Genomic DNA, 24,680 nt, shown 5'->3' with positions numbered 1-24,680 from the left:
AATTGTCATAGCCCCAGTAAGATGGTTGTGGGAAAAGCAGCAGCAGCATTAACTGATGCAGCTTTGGGAGCAGAAGCTGAAAGACACAGGTGGAGCCTGGATAGACCCTGGCTGTCATAGCAATAGAAACAATGACAGGAGCGACAGCTAGCTGGGAGGCTGCATGTTAGCCCCTTATGGGCCACATGCGCCCCACAGGCCACCAGCTGGATAGCCCTATTCTACAGCATAGATAAGAAACGGACCTAGATCTCCTGACTTCTCATCTAGCATCTGAACCACAGGATTTTTTTTTAATTTCATCTAATAAACTTTTCCTTTTTGCAGTGGGATGGTATGTGTCCCCAGGTCCAAGAGCAAAAATAATTTACTTGTGTATCAGTAACAGAATTCACAATCCTGCAAGCATAGAAATGGGAGCTTTCCTCCCATATTTTTTGTTCCAGAGTGTCCTGGGATGGCAGATTAAAAAACTGACTCATCTGGCCAAAAAATGCTCTTTTATACTCCTTTTACAGATTTAAATGTTTTTTTCTTACATTTTGGGACTTATGGTCACTTAGACAGATGCATCTCGAGCAGGTCCAAAGAGGTGATCCTCCCCCTCTATGCGGCACTGGTCAGGTCGCAGTTGGAGTACTGCGTCCAGTTCTGGGCGACACACTTCAAGAGGGATGTCGACAGCATGGAGAGGGTCTAGAGGAGGGCCACTCGCATGATCAGGGGACAGCAGGGCAGGTGCTATGAGGAGAGGCTACAGGACCTGAACCTGTTCAGCCTCCAAAAGAGAACGCTGAAGGGGGATCTTGTGGCCTGTTATAAACTAGTCAGGGGGGGTCAGCAGGCATTGGGGGAGTCACTGTTCCCCCGACCACTGCCAGGAGTGACCAGGAATAACGATCACAACCTGGCAGAAGGTAGGTTTAGGTTAGATATCAGGAGGCGCTACTTCACAGTCAGGTCGGCTAGGGTTTGGAACCAGCTTCCAAGAGAAGTGGTGCAGGCTCCTACCCTGGGGGTCTTTAAGAGGAGGTTAGATGAACATCTTGCTGGGGTCATTTGACCCCAGTATTCTTTCCTGCCATGGCAGGGGGTCGGACTAGATGATCTGCTCAGGTCCCTTCCGACCCTAGAAACTATGAAACTATAACATTTCATATGCAGAAAGAAAGTGTTTCAATGGGAATGCTTTAATTAAAAGTTTCTCTGTGAGCAAAACAACCTACTTTAAAAGAATTATTTAGAGTACAAGGTCAAAAAACTCAAAAAGTTCCTCCTAAGTGACAGGATTAAGGTCATCCAGTTTCCCAATGCCTCCCTTGAGGATATACGATACTATTCTACTTACGTGATATGGTTTAGGACAAGCTTTAACTTGGAATCTTCCCTCAAATTTTCACCTTTAGTAGCAGAACCCCAGATAACAAAGACTGCTGCCAACTATACTTTCAGAGAGCCTAACCAAGTTTTAGTCATGCTGCAAGAACCTTTGGGACTTGTAACCAATATGAAAAGACAGCCTTAAAACACCTCTAATCAAAGCCCACCTCCAATTTGATAGTGGAAAAAGTCAATCCAGAAGGCAAGCTAAGGATCTGGCCCCAAAATAAATTGCAGAGATAAAACAGGGCAGAAGCTTTGCTCTAATTTGTGCATCCTGCACATATAACCCAGTCAGAACAAGTTTGCACAACTTGGACCCAACAACAGCCTTTTAGGGAAACAATTTCAACATGACTAAATGATACAAATACTTAAAAGTAAATAAGTGAAGGATAAAAACACAGTTACCCCAGGATGAACATAGTTCTCCCCAAAAAACTGTTTCATGACGTGTTTTCCAAAATCGACAAGGTTTTGCAGGTGATGCAAGATTTCTTCTGGAGTCTGAAAAAGAATGACACATAGGCAACTTAGCTATGATACAACAATAGCTAACAGCCCTTGAAATATACACCTGTGCCAAAGATTTGAGAAAGGATCCATGTTGCTATTCAGTCCTATTCACTGATTTTTACAAAATTATGGTATAAAGGTGCACCAATAGATTGGTCCATATTGTATCAGCACCAATAAAATAAAAACTGACATTATCAGCAATTGGCTTTGTTTGGCTGGTGTGGCCAATAATGCAGCTGATAAATGCCATGTGCATGCGTGCAGCCGTAGCATGCACACAGCCAGCCCAGCAGCTTGGAGAGCAGTATCCAGTTGATAAGTCTGTTGTGGGGAAGGGACAGGGGGAGGGAAGGAGCATGGGTGGGGGCGGGGGCTAGACTGAGGCCCCTGAGGTGAGGGAGCATGGCTGGGGCAGGGGCTAACCAGCCAGGGCAGAGCGGGGCATGGGACGGAGCTGCAAATGGCTCATCTGGGTATTGAGGGGGGTGGGCAGCTCCAGCCCCCCTCCCACAGCTGCCACCCCCTGGCCCGGCTCAATGCCCCCCCCCCACTCCACCAGCAAGAGCCCAACACTGCCCCTAGCCCTAGCCTGCAGCAGCAACCTGCCCTCGTTCTGTGCACAGATCTGGGGGGCACATGCCCCCTCATGCCTCCCTGGGTATGTGCACTGTGGCAGGAACCATTCCCTTCCTCCTTGTGCCCCCCAGATGAGTCACTCGTGCCTCTGTCCTGCTCTGCCCCAGGTGGGCAGTTCCTGCCCCAGTCCCAGCCCCACTCACTGTAGGGGCCTCAATCCATCTCCACCAGGCCCCTTCCCCACCTCCAACAGATTTACCAGCTGGACACTGCTCTCTAGCTGCTGGGTTGCATATTGGCAATTGGCATATTGGCAATTGATATGGCTTGTTAATAAATTGGCCACTGGTATTGGCCCAAAAAATCTTTATTGGTGCACCCCTGTTATGGTATATTGTATTTACTCACATACCACACAAAATCTTTCCTTTCCTTGCCTTCTCTCTAGCAGCTGCATGGAGACAGGGGCAGAGTCCAGCAGGAAAGATCCAGGAAGGAGCGGGTGCAATGGGATTGCAGCCGTACAGTCCCACTCTGTTTTGGTTACTGTTCTACCTACAGTTTAAAACCAGTTGACTGGCAACAGCAGTGGCATTTCTATTCACACAGTGCTGAGGGAGTCAACTGATGTCACAGCTCATTATAATTTACATAACAATCACTCTTCACTCTAAGTGTTAACAACCCTCTCTTATTTTCAATGGTCTTGATGTTCCATTAATCGAGCTATCCCTTCTTTGGAAATTTTGCTGTCAGGAGGAAAGACTAGGAGCAACTATTCACAGCTCTGCAGACTGTTTTTAGCTCTTTTCAAAATCTTACATCCACTCATGGAATCCAGTCTTCAACAGCAGCTATAGTTTCAGCTTTTGGCTGAGCAGTTGAGAGCTGCCAACAATTCAGCTATGAATGGGTTAAAACTGTAGCTTTTGACTGAGCAGGAAAGGGAAGGAAAATGAACTGAGGATTAGGTTATGCCCCTGCTCTCTTCAGCCCTAGCTTTAAAAATATTTCCCTTCATTCTGCCTTCCCAAATTAAGGTGGGAGTCTTATTTGAGGGCATGTGGTATGCAAGAAAATATAGTATTTCACTGCTGGTATTTGAAACCCAGCCCCTATGGAACTGCCATCCTGATGCATTTCTTCTTTAGTTTAGGAAAGCACAAAGAAGCAGAAAAATAGAGCCTGGAATTAGGACAAATCTGGAGATCCTGGGCTAGGTGAGGAGAGATGAATATTCCTTCCTGGTGACTGACAAGGTAACTGAGCGAAAGCAACCTTAAACTCTATCTGACATTTAGCTGGCACTACAGAAGACCATACTCTTGGGGCTCCAGGGACACCATTGATAGATAAACAAGTACCAGTTGGTGGAGGGTTTATTTTCTCACCTGCTTGTTTTCCTAGACAACACAGCCCCATAGTGTAGTCCAGGGGTGCTCAACCTCTGGTGCATGGACCAAACATGGAGCCTTGGAATCCAGCCCATGGGGCTACCCCTAGGTCAGGAAATTTGACAGCAGGGCAGCAGTGGCCATTAACACAGCCGCCTTCCCCAGCCTACCAAGTTCCCAAACCCCAAACAGGCTGTTGGAGCTCGGCGATGCCCCCTTCCCCCTGCAGTGCTGGGCTGCTCAACTGCTTCCCACATCTGGGTTGGGGCCAGGCCATGCCTTGTCCCCCACAAAGGGCCAGGTTGGGGCTAGGCCACACCCCATTCCCCCACCACAGGGCTGGGTTGGGGTTAAGCCACACCCCACTCCCCTTCCATGGGTTGGGCTGGGCCATGGCCCATTTCCCCCCATGAAGCCAGGTTGGGACCAGGTCACATGCCCTGTTCCCCCCCCACAGGGTTGGCTTGGGGGCCGGCCATGCCCCGTCCCCTCCCACAACCGCAGGTTGGGGCTGGGATGCTCCTCACCTCCCATCATGTGGCCAAATGGTGCCCACCACATTTGTTTCAGGTGCCAGGTTGAGAACACTAGCCAGATCCAGCCCATAGTGGGGGAAAAAGGTAGAAAACCACTAAGTCTAACCCTCCACTACATTTTTAAGTCTTATATAAGGGGATGAAGTAGTGCCTCATGATTAAGTAAGAATTCTATACTAATGTTTAAGTTGGGGAAAAAGAAGAGTGTAAAATATGAACATGAGAAAGTAGAGAAAATGAGGTAGGGAAGTAAGAGAAAGACAGACAATTAACACTATACAGGATCAGCACTGATATAAGGAAAATTAACAGTAATTGGCAATCAACTTTTTTTGGCTGATGTGGCTGATGTCACCAATAAATGCCCCGTGAATGCGTGCAGCTATCATAGCGCAGCATGCTGACGGCCAGGAGTGCAGCCCAACAGCATGGAGAGCAGCTGGGTCCAACTGGTAGGTCTGTTGTGAGGGAAGGGGGGGGACACAGATTGAGGCCCCCACAGTGAAAGAGGGAAGGAGGGAGTGTGACTGGAGCAGGTGCTGCACAGCCAGGACTCGGGGCAGGTACTGCACAACCAGGGCTCGGGGCAGGACGGAGCCACAAGCGGCTCATCCGGGGGGCATTTTTGTTAGACAGCATTTTTGTTATTCTAGACAGGGGGAAGGCAGCTCCTGCCACTGCTTGCACCTCAAGAGGGCATGGGAGTATGTGCCTGTGGATCTGCACATGGGGCAAGGGCAGGCTGCTGCTGCGGGCTGGGGCCGGGGCTGCACTGGGCTCTTCCTGGCCAGGAAACTGGCCAGGCTGCACTTGGGGTGGGCAGCAGTGCTGGGAAGAAGGTTTGGGGGATCTCCAGCAAATTTTGGGGTGGCTGCAGCTCCCACCCTGTAGCTCCCTCCCAGTGCTGCCACTGCCCACCCCAAGCGCAGCCTGGCCCAGTCCCCTGCCCAGAAGAACTCAGCACTGCCTGGCCCCAGCCTGCAGTGGAAGCCCACCCTCAGCCCATGCAGATCCAGAGGCACACGCCTCTCATACCCTCCTGGGGTGTGTGCAGCTGTGGGAGTGCCCCCCTGCCACACTCCCGATGGGCTGCTCGCAGCTCTGTCCCATGCCCTGCCCCAGCTGTGTAGTGCCTACCTCTGCCTGCTCCACTTCCTCCCTCCTCACAGGGGCCTCAATCTGCTCCTCCCCCCCATACCCCTTCCCTCTCTCCTTGCCCCTTCCTGCACAACAGACTTACCAGCTGGACACTGCTCTCCATGTTGCCTGGCTGCAAATCAGAATTGGATCAGTACTGGCTGATATGGCTCACGAAAAAAAAAAAAAAAATCAGCCATTGGTATTGGCTCAAAAAGTCTGTATCAGTGAACCCCTAGAAATACCCGCAGCACCTTTTTACATTTATACAAGGTGCATTAAATATGAAATGCATTAACATACTGCAGCTAAATAATTTACATGAGAATCCTCTCTCTAATTACAGGATGTACAGCCATTAGGGTAGTGGTCATTCAGACGTTTGTTTGTTTGTTTTTATACTCAGCGTACTAGACTGAACTTTGAAACTAACAGGCAAGATAGAATACAACTCCAGTAACTACATCAATCAGGTGTAATAGTACGTCTTAAGTATAAATTAAAATCACATATTAAGAGTAAATTTTGTACTCTGTATGTCATAACAGGTCCCTAATTTCATTTCTGGAACAAATATAATGCTTTCATCTACATGTAGTTCTACTAGTACTAGACCATTAAGTTAATGTTTTTTATCTAGTTACAAGTTGTTTCCTATTGAAATGGTAATCTAGTAAGTCCCATAGACTGGAACAGTTAGTGTTCTAATATCATATTATAGCCATGCTTATACTGTAGATTTACTGGTTCAGACAGTGGCACCTTCAAGCTTGCTGCACTGCTCTATGCGCAGTTGCCTCCTGTACCAGATGTAGCATAACTATGTTCATACAGAACTGCAAAATGGCAGAGCCAATTAGTCTGCTCTTAACCTATTTAACCTAAAAAGTGGCTACACTGCTTCTAGTTTAGGAAGCGGACTACAATATTGACATGGCCAATGTTTCCCATAAACCATAAAAGAATAAATAATATGAAAAGAGAAGGCTTAACAATAGTTATGAAACGTCTATCCAGCCCAAAGGAAAAGAAACCATCAGAATGTTTAGACAGCATTTTTGTTATTCTAGACAAGTTAAGAGATGGTGAATTCTTTAACTCAGGTAGAAATACCCCCAGCACTTTATTTTTTAGACTGTACGTCTACTTCTCCCCAGGTTCTTTTCTGGAGATTCTAATGAGCCTGGGGAAAGTAAGAAATGACAGACAGTTTCTACCTTTAACTTCCATGGCTAATTACTAGGCTTCAAGGTTGTTTCTTTGTCTAGTACAAAGCTTTGATCATCATGTTTGTAAACAACTGTTCCTCCAGAACCTAAGTATTTAAGATTCAGTTCTGCTCCAAGACAATTAATCATTTCTAAAGTGAAAAGGCCATCATATTTTAAAAATGAGGACTTTCAAGCATGGCTGTCCTACTACAGTAACTGTGATAGAATGTTTAAGCCAAACCAACCCTGCTCTCTCCAGAGCTGTCCTACAACATCCAGTAGGAATGTTTGCCAGGACACTACAAAAAATCCAGCTTCAGTAATATTTACTGAAATATGCCACACTGAAGGACTGTACTTAGACACAAGAAAAAAAATGTAGTAGTAACAATAATACAATGACAAAGAATGGAAGGAAAAAAAGCCATAGAAGTTCACTACTCCAAATGAAGGTTTTGTCTGTCAGTGTTTGTCAACCTGTTTAGCCTAAAAGCACCACTCCATAACTTTTCTGAATTTCACAGTACCCCAAGTAGAGAACCACTGAGCTAGAATTTAACTTCAGGAAAAGTTATGGCAGGGGCCTTGAAGCTAAACAGATTGAGAACCACTGATTTAGCTGATGCCAAATAAGAACGGCAGGAGCAGGACCCAACATTCATTCCTGCCTGTGGCAGGGGGTCAGGCTAGATCACAGGTGTCCAGCCTTTTTGAATGTGGGGCCAGATCACGAACCTTTTATCACCCAGTGGACCGGCGAACCATATTCAAAGACCTCACAGGAAATGATATCACATGACCTGTGACACCAATGAAGTTACAGGAAGTGACAATGAAATGGGTCTGGAAATGTGCCTAGCGAAGTTGTGGTTTTCAGAAAGTATGTATGTTTTGGTATGGCTTAGGAACAGGACATCATTTTTCTGTGCAGGGGGTTGGACTAGATTAGGGCTGCCCAGCTGACTATCTGCAGGCCACATGTGGCCCACAAAGGGCCAAGATGTCACCCACAGTCTACATGGGGTCTGCAAGCAGTTAAGTATATAGGGCATGGGCCTGGGCAGCCACCTCTCCCACTGCTGTGCATGGAGTGATCCATGTCCTGCAAATGTCACCTACATGCCTGAGGATGGGGGTCTGCATGCTGCTGGAGCAGCCGGTGCAGTCAGGGGGTCCTAAGGGCCCATTCCTACACTATGGGGCTGTGTTGTCTATGACCTAATCCTGCCATGCCCTGCTCTTTCACTATCTGCTCCCTCACCTGTCCCCCAGCTCTCCAATCAATATCTGAGGGTGCAAGGGCAGCTCCTGCTGCTGAGACTGATCCTATAGTTTGTATGTCAGCCACCACTCCTGTAGCCAGCCTTGAGAATATGGAAGGACTTGAGGGGATGAGCCAGGCTGAAAAACATGGTGCCATTAGCGCATCCAAGCACCTACAGCAGAGTGCGCTGCTGGAAACTTGAGAACAATTAGTACAGAGTGCCTGGGAGTGGAGGAGGATGGCAGGCACAGGGCACTAGATGGGGAAGAAGAGCATTTACCTCCAAACAGGGCCCAGGATGTGTGGCATCCATAAAGGGATCTAGAAGCACCCCAGCTGAAAATCACTAGTATGTCTCAAATCTGAAGCCTGCAACAGCTAACCAAATTAAGACCCTAGGAACAAAATGACACAATGGGTGCATGCTGGAACTGTGAACTGAAATACTAACAATGCAGATTACTAGTGTGATACAGAACAATTAAGGGCCTAGATAACACAGAGAGTACTAGACTACCCATCCCCCAAGCAAGTAGTTCTTGGTTTTACTTCCCCAATCCAAAGAGCTACACAAAGTCAGCCTCCAGAAGTACTATCAGCCTCTACAATACTTAACTCTTCCCAGCCTCCTTCGTAATCCTCCACACATCACTTTAGTTTACATGCTAAAAATTGTTCCTTGACTCCAGATTATTTCCCTCCCTGCCCTTAAAACTTTACACACATTATTCTCAGATAGCGGTGCACTAATAGAGATTTTTGGGGCCCATACTAATAGCTGATTTTTAGGGAGGCATATCAGCTGATACCAATTTCTGGTGCTGCTGGTAAGTCTGTTGTTGTGGAAGGGGAGGAGTAAGGGAGGGGAGAAGTATGGGCAGGGGGGAGGGAGATCAAGGCCCCTGCAGTGAAAGAGGGAGTGGGGCTGGGGCTGGGGCAGGCGCTGCCCAGCTAGAGCAGGGCAGGCCAAGGCTGGGACAGAGCTGCAGATCGTCCACGGGTGGGGGGGGGGCACAGTTCTTGCTGTTGCAAGCACCCCAGGAGGGCACGGGGCAGGGTGGGGCGGGCATGTGCCCTGGATCTGTGCAGACCATGGGGCGGGGTGGGCTGCAGCTGCTGGATGGGGCTGGCACCAGGGTGGTGCTAGGCAGGTGGTGGCAATGCTCGGGAGGGGGAGGGGGGGCAGGAAGGGGAGGGGAGGGCTGCAGCCACCCTGAAAAAAAAAATCACCATAGCCACCCTATAGCCGCCCTCCCAGTGTTGCTGCCACCTGCCCCAGGCAGATCCGGGGGCACGTGCTCCCCTCCATGCCCTCCTGGACAAATAGCAGGAGCAGCGGTAGGAGCTGCCGGATTCATAGATTGTAAGGCCAGAAGGGACCTTGGATGATCATCGGGTCCAGCCCCCCACACCAAGCAGGAAAGACAACTGGGGTGACCCTAACAAGGTGACTGTCCAGTCTCCTCTTGAAGAGCTCCAGGGTAGGAAAGCTATTCAACAGTCTGGACACCCTGACTGTGAAGAAGATTTTCTTAATGTTGAGCCTGAATCGGTCCTCCAGGAGTTTGTGGCCATTACCCCTAGTTTTACCCTCAGCTGCCCTGGTGAACAGTTGCTCACCGAGCCCGTGATGTACTCCCCTAGTGCAGCAGTAAGCTGCTACCACGTTTCCTCTCACCCTTCTTTTCTTCAGGCTGAAGAGTTCCAGATCCTTCAGCCTTTCCTTGTATGACTTGCCGTGTAAGACTCTGATCATCAGGGATTGGGTTTTCCGTTTCCCACGGAAAAACAGAGAAAACCACAGAATCCCTGTTTTTAGCAGAGAAATCTGCGGATTCTCCACTTTTGCAAAGAGCTCTTGCAGGCTGGCACAGCTCCAGCCTGCAAGAGCCTATTGCAAAAAGGGTGGGAAACCCCCAGCCCTGGCCGGAGGTGGAAAGAGAGGGGGAAGAGTGAGGCATGAATCTCTGAGGCAGCCAAGTCTGGCCTCAGGCTCAGGCTTGCCTTTCACCCCTGGAGCAGAGGCAAGTGGGGCTGTGGGGCAGGGCTGGAGAAGATGGTTGGGGGGTTGGGGGGGGTGCCACCGGCCCCAGGTAGCATATCACAGCTGGGAACAGGGCCAGGGGATGAGGGCAGGGATGCCCCTCTGCAGGGGGGGCTTTGCGGGCAAGCAATGCGAGGTGCAGTGTGATGGTGCCTGCCATGTGCGGGCCACACCCATGCTGTCCAGCTGGCTGCCCAGGGGAGGAGAAAGGGAGGCTGGCATGCAGCTGAAGCACAGCTCCATAACCAACTCTGCAGCCACGGGGGGGGGGCAGGGGCTTGGGCTCGCACACAGCGGCCGCTGCCGCTGCGTTTAGCAGAGGCCCATGATGGCGGTGACGGCTGCTACCTACAAAAACCCCCACTGCTGCCAGAGCTATGCCCAGAGCTTTGCAGCTGGCTGCCAGGTGGCAGCAGCAGCATGGTAGTGGCCAGCGGCACACAGCCATCCCCACCACAACCCCGTGCCACGCCACTGCTGCTGGCAGCACAGCTCCGAGCACAGCTCCGTGGTAGCAGAAGGAGGTTTTGCAGGTAGCAGCAGTCACCACTGGCACAACCAGCCGCTGCTGCTTACCTGTGGGGCCGCCTGTGCTAGCAGTGAAGGCCACTGAGTACAAAACCTCCCGCTGCCACCATGGAGCCATGCCCGGAGCTGTGCAGCCAGCGGCAGTGGCACAGTGCGGGGCGGTGGTGGGGATGGGAATGCCTGCGTGCCGCCCAGCCACCACCACCCCACGCTGCACCGCTGCCGCTGGCCGCAAAGCTCCAGGCACAGCTCTGTGGAGGCAGCAGGAAGTTTTGTAGGTGGTGGCTGTCACAGGCCTCCAGGTAAGCAGCAGCAGCCACCACATGTGAGCCCAAGCTGCCCCCATCCCTCACCGCAGCTGTAGTCAGTCACAGAGCTGTGCTTTGGCCATATGCCAGCCTCCCTCTCCCCCTCCCTTGGGCAGCCAGCCGGGCGGCATGTGTACGGCCCGCACATGGCAGGCACCACCATACTGCGCCCCTCAATGCTTGCCCACAAAGCCCCCCTACCCTAATCCCCTGGCCCTGCTCCCAGCTGCAATGTGCTGCCTGGAGCCGGCAGCATCCCCGTTCCCTCAGCCCACAACCATCTTCCCCAGTCCTGCTCCACAGCCCCCAAGCCCCACTACCCTCTAGGATCCAGGGGCTAAGGGCATGGCTCCATGGTGGCAGCACTTGCCCACAAAGCCCCCCCACCCTGCATGCAGCTGCCACCACCCTGCACCGCCATAGAACCATGCAGCTGGCTGCAGGACATGCCGCTACAGGGCACCACCAGCGCTGGGGGTGGGGGGGGCCATCAGTTTTTAATCAAGGATTTTAGGTTTTTAATCAGAGAATTTTCAACTTTTAATCAGGGAAAACCAGGATCCCTGCTGATCATATAGGTGGCTCTTCTTTGGACTCTCTCAAGCTTATCCATGTCTTTGTTAACAGGCCTGTGCAAAGCAGCAAGTATTCGATTCGGATTTGGATTAAACTGATTTGGAGGGACAGTGATTCGATTCAGTGATTCAGATCACTGTCCCAATTTGATTTGGCCGATTCGGATTCAGAGATTCAGCCATAGACTATAATGGGGAATCATTAAAATGCCTATAACTTTGTCATTTTTTTGAAGATTTGAATGAAAACAGCAGGGATGGTAGCCCCTTCTGAAGGCATAAAGCCTGCCGAGTTTCAAGGAAATAGATTACGGGGTTTCTGTGAAAGTGTACCCCAAACTGCTGAAATCAAAACTCATATCACTTATGTGTGTTAAGGCAGAGAGGGATGAAAGCAGCAGGGATGGTAGCCCCTTCTGCTGGCATGAGGCCTGCCATGTTTCATGCAGAGTGGTGCAGGAGCTTCTGTGAAAGTGCACCTCAAGGTTCTGAAAGCAAATGAAAAAAGCAAATGGGTGCAGAATGAAAAGGGTGGCATGCACTCCCTCTGCACGTGGAGGTTTTGGAACCCCAGCAGTGGGAGATTCACCTTCAGGAACACCAGCTGCTCCACCAAACCAGGATCCAAGTCACCTACCTTGGAGATCTTCAAGGGTGTCACAACATCAGCAGCAATGCTGAACACCCTCTCGCTTGGAACACTGGTTGGTGGACAGGATAGTTGTTCCCGGGCAACTGTGTCCAGATCCTGCCACACTTGGTTGGAGGTTCCCCAATAGGCCAAGGGGTCGCAGTGCAGCGGCTCCATGTCCTCCACGATGGGTAGCCACCAAGGCCTCTGCGCTAGCTGCCTGATGGGGTCTAGTGCCTCTGGACCCCAATATTGAAGCCATGCCCTTAGCCCACATTGACAGTGGCTCTGGTGGAGGAAACTGGCTGGTGCTTGGTGTGCTGGCACAGTAAAGTGGATCCCCCTCTTCAACGTCCCCCCGCCTCTGCCCTTCTGCCTCCCTGACTGTTCACCAGCACCTCCATCCAGTGATCAAGGATTTTGCTGCTGCAGACACTCCCCTAACACCCTCAGGTCGTACATGCCCACCAGCATGTGGACCATACTGGACCGCAGCAGATCTAGTAATTTTTGATGCCCTCCTTCAGCTGCTTCACCAGTGCCTGCACCTATGGTAAAAGCGGCTTGCCCCAGCCAGGAAAATGGATCCCCTGGAACTTCCCCATTTGATTCTCATGTTCTTTCACTATGGGGAGCACCTGCTAAGGAGGACATCACCAGCACAGAGGCTCTTGGTGGCCTCGAGGAACAGCTTTAGGACCACCAAGATCTGGGAGATGGTATCCCACTCTGGGATCAGCAGCCCCCTTAACAAAACAGTCTCTCCAACCAAGGCCATCTCATGGATGGCGTTCTGTTACTCAACCAGCCTTTCCAGCATCAAGTATGTGGAGTACCAGCAAGTCTCCACATCCTGCATGATTTTGTGCTGTGGGATGCTCAGCTCTGCCTGTTCGTCCCCACAGCATCTTGCACCACTTCATGCTCAAGTGGAAGTAGCCTGCCACCTTTCTGCATCTCGAAATAAGGTGGCTGGTAGTGATGGCACCATCACCAGGAGCCCTGTTCTCCTCCAAGGGTTGGGGAGTCAGCTCCATGATGCTTCTGCCTGTTGTTGGGGACAGGGAACTTGGTGTTGTCCGCAAACTTGACCAGTGAGCTCTTTACCCCCACATCCAAATTGTTAATAAAGATGTTGAAAAGTACTGGATCAAGCACTAACCCTGCGGGACACCGCTGCCCACTTCTCACCAGGATGACACAAATCCATTCATTATGACTCTCTGGGTCCTATCCTGCAGCCAGTTTCTCACCCACCAGACTCTCTTGGAGTCAAGCCCACAATCCTCCAATTTTCTTGCTAGGACGTTGTGGGATACCAGATCAAAGCCTTTTGGAAGTCACGGTATACAATGTCAACCTGCTGTCTAGTGTCCAGGTAGTGAGTTACAGAAGGAGATGAGGTTGGTAAGGCAAGACCTGCCTGTAATGAAGCCATTCTGGCTGTCATTCAGAATCTTACTTTCTGCAAGTTTATTACTGACAGACTCCTTGATGAACTTTTCTAGGATTTTCCCTAGGATGGAAATTAGGCTGACTGGCCTGTAGTTACCTGGGTCCTCCCTCCTGCCCTTTTTGTGGATGGGCACAACATTGGCCCTCTTCCTGTCCTCAGGGACTTCTCCAGAGTGCTATAAGTTGTGAAAGAGTTTTGCCAGGGGTTCCACAACAACTCTGACCAGCTCCTTCAGCATTCTCAGATGAAGATCATCCAGTCTCACTTGTATATGTTTAATTTTTTTTTAACTGGTCATACAGCAATTCTACAGCAATAGTAGGAAGGCGATTATTCCTACTGTGCTCATCCTGTACTCTGCCTGGAGTTGTTTTCCCCTTAGTCACATGAAAGTCCAAGGTGAAGTAGTCATTCAGGAGTTCAACTTTCTCCTGGGTGCTGGTAACCAGCTCTCCTGAGTTGTTACGCAACAGCCCCACACTCCCATTCATTTTCCTCCTGTTTGTTTTTTCTGTTTGGCAGCTCATCCAATGAGCAGACGAGCCACCAAATGAGCTAAGCAGAGCAGAGGGAGTCATCCCCCCCTTCCTATGCTCCCCGGATGAGCCACAGCTCCATCCCGCGCCCCCCTCCACCCCAGCCCCACACCCTCCTCACTGCAAGGGCCTTGATCTGCCCTCCCATGCCCCTCCCTTTCTACCACAACAGACTTACCAGCTGCATGCAGCTTTCCACGCTGCTGGTTGTGCTCCTCACTGCCTATTGTGCTGAGCTGCGGCTGCGCACATGCCTGGGCCATTTATCGGCCAAATTACTGGCCACATCAGGCTGATTTCCAATATAGACAATTTTCTTTACATCAGTGCCAATCCAATATCGGACCAATGTATCGGTGCACCTCTATTCTCAGGTAAACTTTGAGATACTCATTACTGATATGTAGAAAGCCTAGATCTACTAAGGTTTTGAGGGGGTAAGACACAGGAACTTGATATCTATTGATAAAAGACAAATTTTTTAGTCTGTGCTAATTTGGTTCTTTAAAAACTTTCAGAGGTTTTGTTTCTTTTAAAAACACTGTTGTGGTAAAAAAGCATTATTTATCAGTTTGTGTCCCGGCTCCGGTGCAAGATGCACAGGTGTAAGCCCACTGCGCCCCCCTGAGCCTAGGGACGCCAGCAGAGACCCCAAGACCCCCAACGAGCCCTGGACTGCCCACAGGTAAGCAGGGGCCTGTGGAGGGAGGGACCTAGGCAGCTGAGAGCAGGTTGAGTGGGCCAAGGCATGCTCCTAGGCCCAGCACGTGAGTTAGCGTGGGAGTTTGCGCAGCAGGGTGCGCAGGAGCCCCCCAGGGTAGACAGTCCCAGCTGCAGCCTACTAGCAGCATGCCATGGATAGGCACACGCTACACCCCTCGGGGTCTGCACCCTCTCCCCAGCACCTTAGAGGCTTCTACCCAGATGGAGCCTATGGTTCCAGGCTCCATGCAAATGGAGCCTCGGGCTCTCAGCTGCAGGGGCTGGCTGACACTTTTCAGGCTCTGGGGTCCAGAAGCATGGCCACCTCCCTTTGTGAGTTCTGCTCCCTACTGGGGTCTCTCACATGCCAGCTAGAGGAGCTCCAGGCCATAGTCCAGAGACTGTGCCATGAGGGACTGTGAGCATGAGATAGACTCCTACTACCAGGCCCTACTCCCCTGGGAGACGGATGGCCTTCCAAGGACTGGGGAGGACTCGAGGACTTCCCATGCTGTCCGACCAAGGTCATCAAGGGCCTCAAGGCTCGCTGCACAAAGCCCCCCACCCCTGCAGCTTTGCAACAGGTACGAACCTCTTGCAGTCCCAGCAGAGCCTGCTAAGTTGCAAGCTCCTGCAGGCAACACAGGCTCTATTGTAGCTACCAACCCCGCTCTCCCCAAGACAAAACACAAAGTGTTTGTTGTGGGAGACTCCATCCTGAGGGGGACTGAGGGGGCAGTCTGCCGCCCCAACCCTTAGCCAGGGAACTCTGTTGCTTACCAGGAGCCCGGATCCGAGACATTGCAAAGAAGATCCCTGAACTCCTCCAGCCCACTGACCACTACCCTGTGCTCCTTTATCCATGTGGGCACAAATCACATGGGGCTCAGAGTGTTCCCAGCTGGGTCATGAAGCGTTACAGGGATTTGGGAGCGGGGCTTAAGGGGTTGGGGGTGCAGGTGGTGTTCTCACTGATCCTCCCAGTTGCAGACTATGGGCTAAGGAGGGAGAAGAGGATCCAGGTAATGAACCAAAGACTGCAGCACTGGTGTCATCGGGAAGGCTTTGACTTCCATGACCACAGTCCGCTCTTTAGAGAGCGAGGCAGTGAGCTGCTGGTAAGGGATGGCCTACACCTCTCTCCACTGGGGAGGAGTCTCTTCTCAGCCAGACTGGCTGACCTGCTCCACCAGGCTTTAAACTAAGCCCGCCGGGGTATGGCAGAACTACCTCCACTGCTGGCCTGCTGAGCAAGCCTTGCACAGCCAGCAGGCCAAGGCACTTAAGGGAGCCCACCCCTGCCCCCAGAACGAACTGTAGGCAAGGCCAGGGCCCCCAAGGGAACACTTGTCTGCCTATACACAAATGCCAGGAGCTTGGGAAATAAACAGGAGGAGCTTGTCCTCCTGCTATATGAAAATAACTATGATGTCATAGGGATACCGGAGACCTGGTGAGAACTCCACCCATGACTGGGCCACAGGTATAGACTGCTATGCCCTGTACTGGAGGGATTGAGTGGACACAAGGGGCAGGGGTGTAGCTCTCTATGTCAAGGAAAGCTACACATCCCTGCAAAACAGCATTGGCACCCACAGTAGACTTGAGACCCTCAGTTAAAAATCAGTGGGGAACACAGCACAGGGGACACTATAGTGCCAATCTACTACAGACCCCCTACCCAGGGTCAAGACCTTGCCCAGGAGTATGCCAGGGAATTAGCTGAGGCCACATGCTCCCGATGTATGGTTGTCATGGGAGACTTCAACTACCCAAACATCTCGTGGGAGGAGCGCTCAACCAAACCTGAGCGGTCGCAAAGCTTTCTCTCGTGTGTGGACAACCTCTATCAGGTGCAGGAAGTCTATGGGCTGACAAGAGGTAAAGGGTTGCTCAACCTGGTGCTGGCAACTGGGGACAACCTAATCAGCGGCCTAATGATTGAAGGGAAGCTGGGTGACAGTGACCACCAAGTTGATCACCTTCACCATCCACCATAAAGCTGGCAAGTCAGTTAGTAATACAGAAGTCCTCACCTTTAGGAAAGCTGACTTTGACAAGTTCAGGAGGCTCATCAGTGAGGACTTTAAGGGCCACAACCTAAAGGGAAGGGGAGTTCAGGATGAGTGGTTGCTCCTCAAGGGAGCAATCCTGGATGCACAAGCTAAGTCTACCCCAACTCAAAGGAAAGAGACAGCAAAAGGGCACAGCATCCCGCTTGGCTCTCCTGGGAACTAGCGGACCTTCTGCATCTTAAAAGGAAGACCTACAAAGGATGGAGGACTGGAACCACCACCAAGGAGGAATACTCTGTTCTGGTCTGGACCTGCAGAGAGCAAACCAGGAAAACCAAAGCTGCGATGGAACTCCAGCTAGCTATAAATATTAAGGACAATAAAAAGTCCTTTTCTAGATATGTGGGGAGCTGGAGGAAAAGCAAGGGTAACATTGGACCCCTGCTAAACCAGATGGGACAACTGACAACTGATGCCCATGAAAAACCAACCTTGCTAAATGGGTACTTTGCATCAGTTTTTCACCAGTCCCATGGGGCACCCCACCCACTGCAGGACAGGAAGGCCCGGGTGAGGGAGATTCCTTACCCTCCATTGAAGCTGACCTCGTGAAGGAACACCTTGACACGCTGGATATCTTCAAGTCAGCCGGCCCTGACAGTTTACACCCCAGGGTACTCAAGGAGCTGGAAAGCACCAAAGCTCAGCCCCTGGCACAGATCTTCAAGAACTCCTGGCACTCTGGTGAAGTGCCTGAAGATTGGAAGAAGACCAACATGGTGTCTATCTTCAAGATCCAGCAAACTACAGGCCCATCAGCCGGACCTCTACCCTGGGGAAGGTCTTGGAAAAGATTATCAAAGAGGCCATCCTTAACAGACCAGCTGACAGCAGTATCCTGAGGGATAACCAGCACGGGTTTGTTGTGGGTAGGTCTTGCTTGACCAATCTCATGTCCTTCTACGACCAGGTGACCTATCACCTGGACAAGGGAGGAGAGATTTATGTCATATATCTTGACTTCAAAAAAGCCTTTGATCTGGTATCCCATGATCACCTCTTGGCCAAACTGACTAACTGCGGCCTCCACCTCACCACGATCCGCTGTCTGGGGAACTGGCTCTGTGGCAGGACCCAGAGGGTGGTGGTTGACGGAAGTCAATTGTCCTGCTGCGCAGTGACCAATGGGATCCCTCAAGGCTCTGTCCTAGGGCCTATACTTCTTAACATCTTCACCAATGATGTGGACATTGGTGTCAGAAGCAGACTGGCGAAGTTCTCCGACAACACCAACTCTGTGGTAAAGCATCCACACCTGAGGACAGGACGGCGATCCAGGCAGATCTTGACAGACTCATGAAATGGGCGGATGAGAACCTGATGGTGTTTAACACTGAAAAATGCAGGGTTCTCCACCTTGGATGGAAAAACCTGCAGCATACTTATAGGCTCAACAGTGCTATGCTGGTTAGCACTACAGATGAAAGGGACTTGGGGTCATGATTGACCACAAGATGAACATGAGCCTTCAATGTGATGCTGCAGCTAGTAAAGCGACCAAAACGCTGGCTTGCAGCCATAGATGCTTCTCAAGTAAATCCCAGGATGTCATTCACCCGTTGTGCTGGGCCTTGGTGAGGCCACAGCTGGAGTACTGCATCCAGTTTTGGGCTCCACAATTCAAAAAGAATGTGAAGAAGCTTGAGAGAGTGCAGAGGAGAGCCATGCGCATGATCAGAAGTCAGGAAAACAGACTGTATGATGAGAGGCTGAGAGCAATGGGACTCTTCAGCCTGGAAAAGCACAGCCTCAGGGGTGATGGCCACCTATAAGTTTATCAGGGGTGTTCCCCAGGATCTGGAGGAACGTCTGTTCACCAGAGTGTCCCAAGGGATGACAAGATCAAATGGTCACAAACTCCTCTGTGACCGATTCAGGCTGGACATAAGGAAGAATTTCTTTACTGTACAAGCCCCCAAGATTTGGAATAGACTGCCGCCAGAGGTGGTTCAAGCACCCACTTTGAATGCCTTCGACACATTTGGATGTGCCAAACATCCTGACCTCTTCTATTCCTCCATCGGCTTACCTAATGTACTGGAGTTTGAGGTTCTTACTACTCAAAACACTAAATTCCTCACTCCCTTTCAAACTTATTTCATTGCAAGTCCTTCACCCCAAAAACCATCAGCTCTATTAGCTTTGCACAAACATCTCTGCCTTCATCCTCATTAATTTAAATATGGAACAACTTTCTTATGCTTATCCAAGTTGCCCTTCTTTGCAATGAGCCTATAGCAAAACGGAAAGGACAACATTGAAGAGAAATGTGGAAACAGAAAAAGGAAACTATTTAAAATTTCCTACAAAATTAGATATTTTTTACCTCTGAAATACATTTAGACCGGCAAGCTTCAAAACTCAAAACTGTTCTTACCATGGTCTCTATATAGAGTATGTATTCATCATCATGTTTATTCTTCATTGATTTAATGTACACTGTGTAGCATTCTTCCAAAGAGCAACTACACTGGATGGGAAAGCTTGCTAACAAAGGGAAAGTAGAGCAACACAGACAATCTTTCCACATGAACAGCAAATGTATGTCTTCTGTATCTGGAACAATGCAAGGGAACTTAAAAACATTTGTTTATTTGGCTGAGACCATCCAAGCATAATACTAAACTAGAAAGTAAATGTTAGGCAGTATGTAGGGAAAGTGGCACTTTAGGCTGCCTATACATGTGCTGGTTTGTGTTCTAATTGGAATGCATCAAAGCAGACTCAATTAATCAAATCTGCTCCATGTTCTAATTGGAATGCACCAGCATGGCCTCACCATCATGTGTATATGCCCCCACACATTTTTAAATGGCTGTGGAGATGCGTCATCTAAAGCTTGTCAAATAAAGTTAGATAAAGCATCCTGGAGCCATGTTCAGACATGCAGGGGCTTAATACACATGACATTGAGGCATTTTAATTAGAACAGCTGTCTGTGAACTGCTCTAATTAAAATGCCTCTCCCCCCACGAACATGTATAGGCTGCCTTAGAGACAAACTAGTTCAAAGAGAACAGTTCAAACTAACTAGTTCAAAGACTAACAGTTCAAAGAGAACAAGCTTTGGTAGGCTTGAACAAGCTTTTTGTCAGAGTAAAATGAGATTATGTTAAACAAAGATACTATAATATACTAACCAAAAAAGACAGAAATTTGAGATGTTTTCCATCCCAATGTGCTCCTATGGTATGGGGTTATACTGTTTAAAGATAAGCAAGTGGAGGAAAACATCATTAAATGAAGACAAAAGGCTAGACCTCCATCCTGTCACATGAAAAGTAGGTGCTGATGATATACATGATAAAGAGAGGCTGGCAGATAATATCTTGCCATCTACTCAAAGAGTTCTATACAGAGAATAAAGCGCTTCCAGCTTCTCATGTCTTATGACCCCAGAAATCACGAAATACAAGTGGTACAAAGACCGGTGAAAAATGGAAAAAAAGTCAATACTTGCTATTGAATGAGGCTGTCTCCAGCATTTTACTTTCTCCATTTCCCAGGGTAAATGTTTTATTATTTCTCAAGACTGAAAATGTTCACTGCCCATTACTACATTATGTGCATTTCTTCAGTAACAACAAAGAAATATGAACAAAAATGCGTCCCTCTTTTGCCATCTTTAGATACGTTTGTAAATGTTTTTGCATTACTATATTCCAAAGACCTTCAAAAAAATGAACAAAAACTGTAGACTATTCTGAATGAATGACTTCAATATCAATATTCAATTCCATCTAGTAAAATTAGAAGTACATAATCTAACTTGATAGGTTGGAAGAATTTGGATACACCATTTATCTTCACACTGCTCTTCCTGTAAACAATCAAAAAGCATACTTTTCTACCAAAATATGAGCCAACTCTGCCAAGAGAATAATCACAAATCCAAGGGGCAAATTATCCAGTAAATCAGCTTCTTCCCAGAACACACAGTATCTCCATATTTGTAGACCACCAGGCAAATGGAGTCTATGAATAAGCTTCACATAGGACACTATTCCACCCCCACCCCATCCCGCAACACCCGTCTCTCAGTGATTGAGACAGCACCTCACAAGTGTTTCCCTCAAACACCAAGAGCCAGCAAAGAGTCTTGTTAACATGGACTGTCAGGCCTGAACTTTTCAGAGAGAAAATACAAATGATCAAAAAAAAATACAAACAAAGCTTCAAGCAAAATTCAGTCACTGCTAACTAAGGGTTGACAGAAGAGTAACCTGAATAGCAAGATTTTTAGTTTGAGAATAGCAAAGCAGGGATAAAGACAGTAGTCACTTAAAAAATAACCTATTGTCCCAATTCCACCTTTTAAAGTATTACAAGTCAGAAATCAAATACAATCGTGAGCATACAGACAAGCAAGCAGAATTAAACTAAGGGAACTTGCAGAAGAATCATTTTTATTTGTGATGGTTTATCCATCCATAATACAGAAAATTAAGCCTAGATAATTTGATAAGAGCTCCTTTATAAGTCCAGTCAGGACAGAAAGACATAGCTGTGTCCCACTGATTAAAAAGAGAACATTTATTCAGAGAGGCCATAACAGCATCAGCAGATTAGTTTCCTTCCCTAATCAGAAAATTCTGAAAGCCAACCCAACACAGCCATCCAGCATTGTGTCCAGAATTCTTGGTTTTGGGATTTCACGTAGAAAGTTGGCCAGGTCTCAACCCTGCAGCTACAGTTACCATAGGCAGTTTTGATCTGTTCTTATAGCATGAGAAGTAAATTATTTTTACAGATATATGCTTCATAATCTTCAGAATATTTGACATCACACACAGGAGCTATTTAGCATTAGAATGGCTTATCATAAACCCATGACAACACTTGTTTGATTAGCATTGCTAGTATGATTCTTAAATTCAAGAGGGAAAAAGTATCACTGACTAATTCCATTTAAGGATGTTTCAAACTTGGAAAGCATTCCCGTAAGACTACCCGAATTTAACAAAGACTACCTTTATTTAATACAATGTAATTTAGATTAAGTCAAAAACCATATTTTCAAGCATACTACACTGTCCCCCTTGAATACTACACCCTCTTTCACATACCATACATTGTTTTTAGAAAGGCAGAAAGAAGAAAGTAGGGGGGGGAGGGGAGGGAGTTTGAGTTCTAGCTGTAAAGAGCATGGACGAAGCCTAATCTTCAGCTTGCTCAACCTCCCTTTTCTGCTCAGACAGAAACTAGTTTTGACCCTTTCACAGCTGAACTGTCAGCAGCTCTTGGCTGCTTAACCAAAAGCTGAAATTGTAGCTGCTGTAAAGACTGGACTCCATGGGTAGATCTAGGTATTTTGAAAAGAGCCAAAAAACAGTCTGCAGGACTGTAAAATAGGAGAGGCCACAAGTAAATAACAGCAAAATTGTCAAAGAAGGGACAGTTTGATTAGTGGAACATCAAGACCATTTAAAAGGAGAGGGTTGTTAACAGTTGTGGAATGAAGAGTAATTGACAGGAATTATAGATTATAATGAGCCATGACATCAGTAGACTCCCTCAGCACTGCCTAAATAGAAATGCCACTACTGTGGCAAGACAGCTGGTTTTAAATGTGGGTGGAGCACAACTGCATCCACGCTCTAGATCCACCCTGCTAGATTCTGCCCCTTCCTCTGTGAAGCTGCTGGAGGAAAAGTAGTATCAGCCATCTTACAGCATCTCTCACTTAAAATGTGTACTCCAATTCTGGAAGGCTACTTATGGGGGAAAACTACTATGTGATATGTGAGTAAATACTATCATTAATAAACTTTCTTGTTTAAACTCATCTGTTCCCATCATTAGATGTGCGATACAGAGGTGAGATACATTGGTCCAATATCAGATCGGCACTGATATAAAGAAAATCGACTATACTGGAAATTGGGCTGATGTGGCCGATAAATGCCAGTGCATGCCTGGCAGCGTGGAGAGCTGCATGCAACTGGTAAGCTGTTGTGGTGAAAGGGGAGAGGGAGGGAAGGATTATGGGGGGCAGATCAACACCCCCTGGCAGTAAGGGAGGGAGCGAAGCTGCAGTAGGCACTGCCCAGACAAAAAAGGATTTTGCCAGTTCGTTCATAACATGATTCCGGAAACTACAGACCAGCAAGTCTTACATCTATGCCTGTCAAATTGGTAGAATCTTTATTAAAATTAAAATCAGTAGTCCTACAGATAAATAGGACATATTGGGGATGAGTCAGCATAGTTTTTTGAATACAGAAAACTTATTTCACTAATCTGCTGGCAAGATAAGATGGTGTTCAACACATGGATAGGAAGGTTCCAGTTGATATATTTGAATTTTTAAAAAGCTTCGCTAAAGATCCCTCACCAAAGGTTCTTAAAAAAACTGGGTTGTCACAGGATTGGAAATAAAGTCCTTTCATGGATCGAAAGTTGATTAAAGGATAAGAAACCGAGTATGGCTAAACGGTCATTTTCTGTGCCAGGGTCTGTGGGCAGTGGGGACCTGGTTTTGTTCCACATATTCATAAATGACCCAGAAAAGGGAACACACAGTGAAATCTCCAAGTCTCCAGATGATACTGAATTATTCCAGGTAGGCATATCCCAAGATGATGGGGTGAAGGTCCAGAAAGATCTCAAAAAATTGAGTGAGGGGGCAAAAGTAAAAGCAGATAAACCTCAATGTTGAAAAGTGAAAAATAATATGCAAGAAAAAATAACCAAAGGAAAGAAACCTTGGAATCATTGTAAATGGTTCTGTAAAAAACACTGCCTGAATATGTGGTGGTGACCAAACAAAGCAGTACAATGTTGGTCATCAAAACAAAAATGCCACAGGATAAATCTAAACTACACTCACATCTTGAATACTATATGCAGCTTTGGTCTCCACATTTCAAAAAGGATGCAATGGAACTAGAAAACGTACACAGGAGGGCTACAAGGATGATCAGAGGTATGGGGCAGCTATTTACTAGAAGCAACTAAAAAGGCTAGGAATCTTCACTTTGGAAAGGTGAAGGCTGAGGGGGGATATGATAAGGGGTCTATAAAATCATGATGGGGCATAGATAAAGTGAGCAGAGAATTGTTATTCACCAAGTCCCAGGACACAAGACCTAGCGGGGACCCAATGAAATTATCAGAAAGTGGGTTTAAAACAATCTAAAGTACTTTATTTATACAGCACACAGTTAAACTTGTAGAACTCGTTGCCATAGTGACTGTAAGGGCAGACAGCATACCTAGATTCAAAGAGGGATTGGATTAGTCAAACTCATGGAGGACAGGTCCATTCGAAGCAATTAAATCATCGGTGGTCTATCCCAAACATCCCTAGAACAGTGATGACTGATGCCAGGGAGGATATGGCAGAGGATGACTGTGATATGCCCTTTCAAGTATTTTCCTTCATTCACTTGCCACTATTAGAAGTAGAACTATTAGTTATAGAACTGCAAGCCCACTCAGTGATTAGGAAGAGACAAGTAAATGCACAGCAAGTTTAAGGGACAAATTATAATAAAAACAGGAACAGGAGTGCAGGTTACAGATTAGTAACTAGGATGCAAAGGGAGGACACCGAGCACTGAATTCCAGCTGGTGCTCATCCCCGCTTAATATATTTAAGCCAGAGGATGCTGCCCAGTGAACACTGTTCAAAAATATGCACAACAATGGAAAAATAAAGACAGCCCCTTAGTTACCCAAGTGCCCTCAAGTCAGCATTCTCCTTCCTAGTCTGCTAGATGGACAGCTTAGCCAGGGCCAAGAGACTGACCAGAAGTTCTCAGGACTTTGACGGGCTATGGATAGGACATGAACAAAATAGAAGGGCA

General features: G+C 48.1%; 1 protein-coding gene across 3 annotated transcripts in view; it reads right to left on the bottom strand.

The window, feature by feature from the left end:
* The window catches only part of IPPK (inositol-pentakisphosphate 2-kinase), a 117,511-nt gene that overhangs the window by 42,729 nt on the left and 50,102 nt on the right, over positions 1-24,680 (bottom strand). For all 3 annotated transcript variants that reach the window (XM_090022871.1, XM_090022870.1, XM_090022869.1), the window contains one exon: positions 1,792-1,887. In XM_090022871.1, coding sequence (XP_089878997.1) covers positions 1,792-1,887 — 96 coding nt within the window. The remainder of the gene's footprint in view (positions 1-1,791; positions 1,888-24,680) is intronic.

Source organism: Crocodylus siamensis, chromosome 11 (genome assembly GCF_052110815.1).
Source record: "Crocodylus siamensis isolate JL-2025a chromosome 11, ASM5211081v1, whole genome shotgun sequence".
Classification (NCBI taxonomy): domain Eukaryota; kingdom Metazoa; phylum Chordata; order Crocodylia; family Crocodylidae; genus Crocodylus; species Crocodylus siamensis.
Note: the sequence above shows the minus strand (reverse complement) of the source record. Positions and strands in the feature narration are given on the sequence as shown.